We start from the raw sequence: 11,441 nt of genomic DNA, 5'->3' as shown, positions 1-11,441 counted from the left end.
AGTCTCACACATCTGCTATATAAGAAAGGCTTGCAGTTTCTGAATTGTTTAAAATCAGATTTAGGTAAAAAGAAAAAAATAATAAGTTGCTCTTTAATGATGTATACTTTGACCTATACAAATTATCCAATTACAACCTATCCAAAGTTTGTTTTTAAAAATGTTCAACTGTCCAGTTGCTGCTGAAACCTGATGTAAATAATGTTTTTTTTTTATTTATTTAACTGCTTTATTTTTGATGCCATGATGTTATACTGTAGCTTTGTGGTCATAGTTAAAGTAAGTAGGTTGTAATGGTGGACAACCTATTAAGGGTTTGCATAAAGTTGACATACTGTATATCTGATGAAGAAAACATTCTTCTAAATACCAACAACATCTGAGATCTGAAAAGACTGAAATTGTGTAGTTACCAAATGACAATATTTCTCTTCCAAAAAGTTTAGGCTCCTGAAACCGTGGCAACCCCAATAGGAACTCATTAATAACTTATTCCTGGAAGAAAGGCCTTTCTGCTTTATATTTTCAAAATGCTTTTTCACTCAACACCAGTACACAAATAGTACATTTTGCTTCAACATTTTACCTCATGGAGTTCCCTCTTATGAAAAAGAGATCAATTTCAGTTCAATCCATCCTTTTTACAGTTAATTTTTGCATAAAGGCCAGGTTTAGTGTAAATAGCCACAGAAATCCATGCAAATTATCTTCTAATCTTGTGTGACAGCATTTAAAGGGTTATAAAAGAAAATATGCATGAACCTCTGTGAAATTCTTGAGATTAGGGAATCCCTAGTACTTGGTTCAGTGGAAAGAAATTGGATGATCCAAAACATCCCAAAGTGTCTGTGCATGTGTGCTTGCTAAAATAAAAATATTTTCAAAGGATTAAAACTATGACTGTGAGCTGCTCAGCCTATGGAATTTTTCATGCATTTATGAGCTTTATAAATGTTCAGCAGCTACAGTATGTTGATATCTTTATGCCGGAACCACATTTATAAGTTCATCAACAGTATCAACAGGCTCATCAGTGAGAAACACTGCAATTGAACCTCGGGATTCACTGTCGTAGCATTGAACTATGACAAAATGCCTGCACAGTTTTCATCAGAGCTTTGCTTTGACCGAATGTTTAATATCTTATTTTTCTCCACAGAATGATGTGTTTTGAATATAAACAGGCCCAGCAGGTCACCAAATTTTCTGCTTTTCATGATGACTAGGTAAAGAGGTTCAATTCCTTGTAAAGTTATTCATATCTCTCGATTTTTCTTTTTCTTATTTTGCATTTTGATATTTTCCTATCACAACCTTCAGATTATTGTGGATCTTGATCCATCTCCCTATAACTCGAACCAGCTCTCCCTGTGCCTGCTCAAGAAAAGCATCTCCATATACTTGAGGGTTAAAAATTATGATTCGTCAAGCTGTTTGCTATGTTTTCAATTGGATAATACCCCTCAGTCTGAATATTTATGTCTGCAGCAAGAATTGTCTTACAGAAAACCTGCCTCTGAGGCCCAACTTCCTCTCCCATGCAATAATTTTGTTAATTGCAGATGCTACAGAGCAGCACCACATATATAGATCCCTTTGCAAAAAATCTTTGGCAGGTTACAGCACATAACCTGTTAGAAAATAATGCACTTCGTTGTGACTGTCTACCTAAAATTCTAATAAAATGCATTAAAGTTTGTTCTTGCAAAGTCATAAAGTGTCTAAAAGTGTCAGAGGTATAAATTTATAGTTGCAAGTCTGTAGCTGTAAGAACATTCCTCAATGCTGGTGTCTCCAAGTCTTCTCTGAAGGTCTTCATTAAATAAGAGAATCATTGTCTTAGACAGAGAATGACAGTTATTATGTCCCTTGCCTCTGAGCTGGCCAGCTTTTCTCATTGTTTTGGAACATCTCTGTTTACCCCATAAGCACCAAGCCAGAAAGTTGTTGAAAACCTGAAGGCAATTTTTATGTTTTTTTTTTTTTTTGGCTCTGTCTGTCTTCAAACTGAAGAAAAAGGGTTATATATTGGAAAAGTAACCAGTTTCCTGGTCTACTGAATGTGGAAACTTGGATTTAACCCTGTGTTTCCTGTTGTGTTACACATAAGGGCCGCACAAAATTAGGAAATTAAGTGATATGTATTAACATGGATGCAGGTCGTGATGAAAAAAACATTTTATCAAGTGATGTTAATGTTTTTTTTCATTTGCATCCACTGCGAATAGAATGAAGGTCATGAGTAGTCTATCCAGGAAACTTTAACAAAAGAAACCCATTATTTATAGTTCAACAATATTTTATAGAATAAGTTGGAATTAAACATTTAAGTAGTTTTCTTAATGACTTTACCAGAACATCTTGGTGATTTTCTTTAACACTGTCTTCTGCATCAAACAACAAACATCAGAAATCGCATTACTGGGGAGCCAGACAGCAATGTACGACATGATTAGCTAATATTTTTTGTGGCTCATAGTTATTGGTGATATGATTATTATGAAAGTGAAACTGCAAGAACTATTCATTTGCAATGTTTCAATACTTTTCTCCCCATTTTATATAATCTCATTGTTTTTCACTCACTGACATCATAACAGGCCTGTATAATGAAACATGCCCTGTCTCTAGCATTCATAAAATTCTGGTACTCTAACATCAGTGAAATCTGAAGTTAATCAGATTTTTTTTTATGCCAGCCTGAGGACTGAGTAGTAAATACTTTATATTACCTCTCAGTAACAGAAAGGACTTTGTTCATGTCAATATTCTATGTTTGTGGAATATTCTACTGCGCACACATTGCATTTGTGCAGTAGAATGCATTTCATTCAAATACACATAATCAAAATGGAGATTGCCAGACAACTATTATTTTACGAGCATGGGTGAAGTAAAGTCATGATGTTACGGGATTAGTTGGCAGAATTTAAGCATCATCCATCTTGGATGAAACAAACTGTCACAGAGTGGCTTCTTGAGGAGTGCGGCTATCTGACAGCCGGTGATCTCTCAGAGAAACTGGCCTGGACTGATGAAGTCCTGCTCTGAATACTACAATGGCTGCTTTATTCTGTCTGAGCCGGGAAGGGTGCAGACGCATACACTTCCTCTTTTGCTGTGTCTCACTCTTTTCCTCTTTTGTTGACAGTAGAGTTTCACTCGGCATTAACAGACCGACGACTTAGTGAACATGACATGGTTTGATGTTAGACGTAGAGAGGGTTTGTTTTCTGAGAGACAAAAAGGGGGTGAGTGGGCTCAAATCAGATTATGCTTCTGAAGAGTTGTGCAAGCTGCTGGGGCCAAAATGTTAACCAATAAAAGTGGAATGCATCTGGAACTGGTAACATGTTGTATTTGGACAACAGTCAGCCTGGTGTTATATCAAGCAGCGATACTAGGAAAGAACCAAGAGGTTGCTGATATCCTCTGATGTTTTAGGCTTTGCTAGTGGAACATGCCCACAGTTTCCCATCCCTTTCAACAGCTCTCGTATCCCCTTTCCCGTGCTCTCAGTTTATATCAGTGTCCTTCTTTTCCTCAAGCAAAAAATAATTAAGCAAACAACAGTTGTAGTCTTCATATCTCTTGCTGGATTTGTTTAGGAGCAAACTTGACTTTCATCTGCACTCACAACCCCTGCAAGAAGATTTCTGACATTCAAAGTATTTCTGCACCTTTTTTCAGGACAAAAAGATATGACTCACCAAGGGCACATAAATGCACTAATTCATCCGTTTTCTATAGCTGCCTGTCCTTGCAGGATAATAAGGGGGCTAGTGCCTATATGCAACAGTCATTGTTGGAGAGATTTCCAGTCCTAAATGCACAAAGGTTTTATTATTAATAATTATTTACTTTTAATCTGGATCCACTGCTGAGCCTGGATCAGAAAAAAAAAATAATATTTAGGAAGCATCTGCTGGAAGCTTCATAAAGACCAACCACCAAGTAAGATTTAGTGACTGCTATGTTTTGCATTTAGTCGCCTTCATTTAAAATAATACAATAAAGGTACTAAGCTACAGAATTAATAAATTTTTTTATAAACTCTCAGGCCAAGATTGCCGAGTTAAAAGTATTTGTGGGCCATAGAATTTTTTTTCTTCTTAACAAGTTTGAATATAATGATCTTAAAAATTGTGTTTTAAGATGTAAGTATATTTTGAAAATGTTGAATTAAAGTTTTTTATTTAAGAATCATTCGGCTGTTACATTTACATCGCTGTTTAGAAATGTTGATTCAAATATAAAGAAAAAAATGAAGCAAATTTTCACACTTGTTTTATTTGTATTAAATTCAAACAATTTATCAGAGTAAAATTGATCCAATTCATTTTAGAATTTATACTGACAATACATCGTAAAAATAAAAAAAATCTCAATCACTGCCCAGCAGAAACTTTCTCCCAGTTTCCATGTTTTGTGACGACTTGCTGCTCTTTAATTGGCTGGTGCTTGATGACTCCTAATTAATCGCCTCGTGTTCAGGTGACTCGTGAGTGTGCGTGTTAGGGATGCGCTTCTTCAAACCGGCGATGCCTTGCGAGCTAATAAGAGAAATACGTTTATTTTTAATAGTGCTTATTGTTCTTTTCTATTCTTTTCAATTAAGTGGTTCGGTTAGTTTAGCGCAAAGGGAAGATGATTCGACCACCAAGCGAGGAGAGTCAGCCTTAGCCTGGGAGGAGAGGCCTGAAGACGGTCAGCGAGGACAGCCGTATACGGTTAAACAGGTTATATGGACACCCAGTGGGAATTTATCCATCCTGTCGGAACTCCTGGAGCCCCAGCTAGACATTAAGCATCCTGCAAACCCACACCCGGGTGTCAGGACACCAGAACTTGATCAAACTAGCGACAGGTTAGCCCTCATTAGCCCCACCTGGACCGCTGGTAACGTCAAGGAAGAAGGAAGACCCTTTGCTCCAGACTCTGAAGATGGTTATCAAGCAGATTTTACAGGTGAGGTAAAAATTTATTTACACTGCTGAAAACAAAAAAAAGTTGACCAAAGTGCTTTACATAGTAAATACAACTGTGGGGAAACTCTATTGTACGGTAAACTGGAAGTATTTTAATGAATGAAACCCAGAAGAAAGTCAGCCATTTTACAGCTGTTGTCGCATGACTTATATAAGAATATATAAAATTAACACGCATGACATTTACGTCAACTTCATTAGTTTCTCATTGGAAATTAGCGTCAATAAAACGATTTTATTTGCATTTTATTTTGAAAGATTGGCACTAAAAATTGTTCATAGTCTTAATAATGAATGGGAAAATGTTTATTGACATAGCTTCAAACACTTATAATTCAGCATATTTTTGGGTGTTTCCACTTTTATTCAGACTGTTGGGGTGAACTTCAATTATTAGGAAGGCCTCATTGCCAACGCCCTAATCTCTAGCTCCTTATGTATAGATGTTTTCTTGAATAGCATTTTTTAGTAATTTATTTTACGGGCTTTTAACAAACTAGTTGCGCACTTTTATTATGTATACAGTTAGCATGAGCTGTAAATGTTATCACATCCAGACTGATATATCCTCACTCTTTTGCCTGCAAGGGATTGTGCATTAAAACATTAAAACAGTTCTAATTTGATTTATTTATTACTAAACCCACCCTAACGGTGCAATAACTGTTCATGTGCCTGAATCACATTTTGCTCAATATACTAGAAAACATTGTTCAGAGCTGCATGAGGTGAGGTCTGGGCTTTGACGTTTCTAAATTGCATTTAAGTGTAATGTCTGTGTCTTCAAGAAGTAAAAAATAATATACATGATCAGTGCAAGCATTTAATAAATTTAGACATGTTGACATTAATCTGGAGATATTTTTCTGTATCCTTCAGGTTTCTCTGAAATTCAGGGGAAGGTTTTTGGCCTGTCCTCTGACTCTAGCCCGTATTTCTCTGAATGGGAGGCCATGAGACCTCTGGTGGAGTGTGCTGACGATGTCATGACCTTAACTTTGTCCGGTAGAGGCTTCATCCACCTGCAAGTCGACAGAAGTAAGGCTCAGTTCATGCTGCAAACATCTCATTAGGTGATTGGATGCATTGTAGATGTGCTGTGTTTACCTCAAAGAGCATGAACAAAGCAGAAAGATTCATATGTTAATGGTGGTAATTGTGATGACAGTGATTTCCTTTTCTGCCTGATAGCTGAACTATCCCGCACCAATTTTTAACTTGAAGTGAATATGACCTTTTCCGAGGGATGAACTAAGCACTGTATTAAGTCCCATTTTTCCTCAAGTCTCTCTAAATTCTGTTCACAATCTTTAAACATCTTTTTCCAGACAGCGCCTCTCCAATCTCCATCTTCGAGCTACCTTCCTACTGTGGCTACTCAGTGAAGGCATCATGGACTGACCTGGAGATGATGGTGCCATATGATGGCTGCTATATTCTTAAGGAGGTGTCAGGATCAAAAGTGTTGTTGTTTTAGTTATAGTATACCTGTGCCACGCTATGTCTTATTTAATTATTTATGCTATATTTCAGAATGGCAGCTACGTGCTGCCCATGCTGTGGTTGGGGAGCCCACTGAAGTTGTCCTGCCCGGTGATGATATCCACAGCTATTCCCATGTACTCCTTGTCTGCTCCCTTTGTCTTCTGCTCTGCCTATGGCATGGCAGTGAAGATCCAAGGGCAGGAGCATAGAATACCTGTGCTTGATGTAATTGGTATGTAGGCTACAGACGCATCATGAAACTAAAAACAAATACAATCTCAAGCTACAGATTAGTGGATTTGCCATTGATACAAATGTGCATATTTATCTATTTCTGTACTAATATTGTGTCATCTCTTTTTCAGCAGTGTGTGTTTTTTTTCTTCTTTGGCTTGTGTATGGTAAGGTTAAAAATGACTGAAAATAAATACAATAAAATACAGATTGTAAGATCCAAGTCTAAAACGTTTGATTTAGCCTGCACAGGGAGTTTGGTGCAATAAAAGATGCTAATTTATTAAAGTTAGGTAAGTGATTTTTATTTCAGAACAGCTGATTGTGCAACTCTTCCAGATTGCAGTAGTCTGCAACCATTGGCTACAGAGCCTGATATTACTCTGTAGCCACATCAGGCGTTACAATCCTGTACTTGGTGACCTTGCTAAGAGTTATATATATGAAAATAAGATATGAATGTATATATATATATATATTACTGAAGGCCAGTTTTTGTGGCTTTCTAGTTCTATTTATGCTGTATCTGCTCAGAATTTACTTGGCAGACTGACCAGTGGGGCAAAGGGTATTTTTTTTCAGCTGTCTTTTTGTGCTGTGAATACATATTCACATATTCACAGCACAAAATTTATGCTTTTTGTATAAATTTATTTGTATAAATAAATTTCTACAAATTTATTTTTAAATATCTAGTTGTCTGTTTCCAAGTAGTTTATTGAATGGTTTTGTTTATTAAGAAACACAATTATTCAATGTGGCATTGTGTATTAAAAAAATGCCCCTGAATTGTTTGTGTCGACACCAAGCTGATGCAATGTAAATGAAAGTCAGTGTTTTACATGACTGCACAGGAATTTTGACACACTCTTCTTTGGCGACTTGTTTTAATTCTGGAGGGGTGTTCTAAACGTCTGGCCCATTAGAGGGCTTTGCCTAGGCCAGGTGGACTTGCCTGTTCTTAAATCTTGTTGCATTGCCCAAATGCAGAAAAATTTATATTTTTTTTGTGCCTTCATAGTCAATAGAATATTTGTCTCGTGACTCATTAAGACGTTTGGAGAATGTGAAACCAGGCTGTGGTTTTTGCCTGAGAATTTTCTCATGGATGTCTTTTTTGGCCCAGGTCTGGAGTATGTTGGACATTGTTCTGGTACCTGTGTGAACTCTTGGATGGTTTCCATGGTGTTCATTGTGGTTTTTCAGGATAGCCAAAACATTAAAATTTTTGATAATTGGATTTTGTACTTCATGATTTAGTCAAATTTGTTTGAAATATTTTAGTCTGACAAAAGGTCAAAAATAGAATAAATCTGTATGTGGCAGGAGTGCTATTTCTAACAAAGACATATCAACAGTTCTGGATGAACAATTTCAAAACTGATTAACAAACACAGGAGTGACTAGTTTGTTTCTAAAGTTGAACATGAAATTACAAGAGGTTTGAGTCAAAAACTCATAAGTGGTATGGAAGTGCCCAAAATTCAGTTTTCAATCCTTGATTGGATCGGTAATAGAAATGTTAATTTGTTTGGCAGTGGATGGAGCAAAGGATCCTTTTGTGTCTGAAAGGTGTGCATTCCTACTTGACTCAGAGGCCCAGGAGTTGACCTACCTTATCTCCCACAGTGCTCCTTGTATCACAACTGATGTAAGTTTGCTCATTTAGTTGAAGACTGCACCTGGATTCTCACCAGTGAATAACATGAGGTTAATATATTTTTTTTCCACAGGATGGTCCGCAGCTTCGGCTCATATTGGGTGGTTTGCAGTATGTTCTCTCTTGCCCAGTCAGCCCTCAGCTTCCCTATTCTCCATCCTTGCCTCAGTATCTTCCTCAGTTTCCCGGTGACCTTTTGTTTCCATACTTACCAGCTCCAACCCACCCTGTCCCCACTACCACTCTCCCTCCCCCTCATCGAGCCCCAGTCCAGGAGCAGATGATGCAAAACCCACTCTACCAGCACCTCCTCTCTTCTGGTTTCCAGTACCACCAACTACCTCCAGTCATCCCCCATCACCTAGAGATCCCTCATCCACTTCAGCCCACCACTGTCCGCTTCCCTGAGTCCATGCCACAGCACGTCCAGAACCCACCTGGATCTGAAAAGTTATTGTATTCTTTAGGCAGCTATCTGCAGTACTTCACTCCACATTTTCACCTGAAGGATCCTTCAGAACATCAGGTTTTTCAATTTCCTGACCACCCATCTGTCTACTATCCCTACCTGCCATTCTATTACCAGGAATTGATTTCAGCAGCTGAAGACCATTCTATGTCTCCAGTGGGTCCATATTATCCTCAGTATTATCATCTGAAACCTGATCATCCTGTATCCACAGCAACACCAGTGACCCAAGCTCCACCTCCTATACCTCATCCTTCTTTTCCACCAAAACAGCCGTTAATCCCACAGCATCAAACCAATTCATTTTATCCACCCATGTCCTACTACCATCCAGTATTTTCTTACTCTGCTTTATATCCTGCTGCTACTCCACCGGTTGACACCCCCGATAGTCTTGGGCATCCTTCCAGCCAATCTCCTATCCAAACTCCTTTTCACTTTCAGCTGCCTCCATATCTGCCACCAGTCCAAAAGGAGCCTGGGAAACCGGCAGCCAATCCTTACATGTTCTACCAAACATACCACCCTAAACTCCATCCCTTTTCACCCCAATATCCAAAGATTCCTCCTCCCACTGCAGCCCCGAACTGGATCACCCCTCAGGAATCCCACGTCCAGTGTATGCAGGACAGTATGGCTGCTTTCCTGCCCTATGCCGACCCAGAATCCATCCATGTCAGAGGTCAGTATTTATGTAAATAGAAAAGATTTTCTCAGAGGAAAATGTGGCTCCTTATGACTCGTCATATACTGTATGTTTTGTATTCTGGCATGAGGGGTTTCCAGGTATCAAAGGATATAATGTTTTTATAAAGCTAATGTGTAAAACTGCTAAAATTTGTTCCTGAGAGTTCCTCAGTCTGGAGAAAGTCTACAGTTTGACTTAAATGTTTTTATTGTTCTGGATAAGAATGGGGCAACGACAACAAAAAAGTATGGGCAAAATATGTGTTTCCAGAATTTACACCTTATCCCATCTGACTGTTTTTTTTCCTCCTCAGTGTGTTTCTTCTTCTTCACGTTAAAACAATACCGTTTATTGGAATCTGAGAACCTTTGATCCCCTGTTTAGGTTTTCTTTCTCAGAGGCATCCAACTTAAATGCAAAATCTGAGTTTACATTTGAAAATGAGTTTTAAAGCAGTATATTGATTCTAAATGTCAAAAATCTTTAACCGCATCACGACTTTCCTCAGACCCATTTATGTCATGGCAGTCGCTCTCCAGCGTGTCTCCGTTCTGTGGCTACATGTTGCAGGCGACTGCAGGCCACGGCTTAATCCTCCATTCTCCTCTGCCGGCCTGCCACAGCCAGTTACAGGTCAGACGACTGTTTAATTCCTCTATGTGCTGCTAGTGTGTGTTTACTGAGTTTATCTTGGTGTTCATGTTTACATAAAATTTGCTTATTGCCTTGACAGTAAAGATCATCCTTCTCTCTGATCATTTTAAACTCTTCGCAATAATGTACTTTTTATGTAAAACTACAGCACTTTAGGTATGAAAGTGCACATGAGCTTGATGAATTTTGAATCACACACCATAACAGTTAGGATTTATTATAGGAAAAAGCTGGAGAAGTATTAAAAAATGTAATCGGTTCCAAGGCTGCACAGTATTTTGAGTGTTTAGTTTGATAGAACTCTATTTGTATTTCTTCTTTCTAGGGCTGTTCTGCTCTATAAGGTCTGAATTTTTGTTTATCTAAACAGAGCAGCAGTTTAGCTTAATTCATGTTCAGATAAATCTATCATGGACTGTAGGCATTTGTGGACTGTAGAATCTTATCTTTTTTTTCATGCTCCATGCATCTTAGCTGTCAAGAATACAGTGTTTTTGCAAGCTTAGGTAAATTCACTTGTTTTTAAAAACACATGTGTATCTATAAATTTTGTGTGATTGCGCTAACTTCTTTTGTATCAATTTCTCTCTCGCTCCTCAGACTCCCACAACCATTTCTCTACCCATAAGTTATTGGGATTTCTCCACTTGGCAGAATAGAACTCTGGATTTACAGTGCCCATATCAAAGTCCCCCTGATCCTCCAGAAGCAACTCCATGGATTTTCCCCACTGCTCCGAGCGCCACCGAGGACGAGTCGGGTCCATCCATTGCCACGAGGACCGAAGTCTTCTGCTCCTTCCAGCAGATGAAGGTCGTGCTTCCTCCTGGACCCATTTCAGAAATAGTTCTTAAAGGTGTGTGTCTGCTTTTGTACACACCAGGTGCATATGGTAGCTATAATTTCTGCATGAGTTCAGAGGGTTCAGAGGCTCTGCTGTGCAGAGTGGGAGAGCAGGGGGTAAAGCTTGGCTTTTTATTGTGACTGGGGATTTCTGCCTCCCTCTGCAGAGCTGTAATTGTTCTCTTTAAGGTCTACACTGAAATATCTTATTGTGAGTTTTTCACATATGCATTTAAGACACCAATGGGAACCAGATGAGTCTTGCTGAAGCGCCTAAAGAATGTGAATATTATGCAAGAGAGGCCAACGATGGCAAAATCCATTTGTTTCTCCAGTTACATTCACACTGTCATATGAGCGTGCAGGCAAGTATTGATTCAGATTTCACACTGAGCACATGACATTTTGAACAAGTGACTA

At 38.4% G+C, this 11,441-nt stretch overlaps 1 protein-coding gene across 1 annotated transcript; it reads left to right on the top strand.

Moving 5' to 3' along the window:
- The first annotated feature begins 2,884 nt into the window (after positions 1-2,884).
- LOC116720818 (uncharacterized) lies at positions 2,885-11,422 on the top strand. Its single transcript, XM_032564269.1, has 11 exons — positions 2,885-2,888; positions 4,495-4,501; positions 4,619-4,968; positions 5,868-6,026; positions 6,317-6,435; positions 6,522-6,705; positions 8,246-8,358; positions 8,441-9,518; positions 10,033-10,157; positions 10,779-11,034; positions 11,259-11,422. Exons 1-11 carry the CDS (start codon positions 2,885-2,887, stop codon positions 11,420-11,422), a joined length of 2,559 nt encoding a protein of 852 aa, XP_032420160.1.
- The last annotated feature ends 19 nt before the right edge of the window (positions 11,423-11,441 follow it).

Source organism: Xiphophorus hellerii, chromosome 5 (assembly GCF_003331165.1).
Source record: "Xiphophorus hellerii strain 12219 chromosome 5, Xiphophorus_hellerii-4.1, whole genome shotgun sequence".
Lineage (NCBI taxonomy): Eukaryota > Metazoa > Chordata > Actinopteri > Cyprinodontiformes > Poeciliidae > Xiphophorus > Xiphophorus hellerii.
The sequence above is the reverse complement of the archived record's forward strand: the minus strand, read 5'-3'. Positions and strand labels throughout refer to the sequence as shown.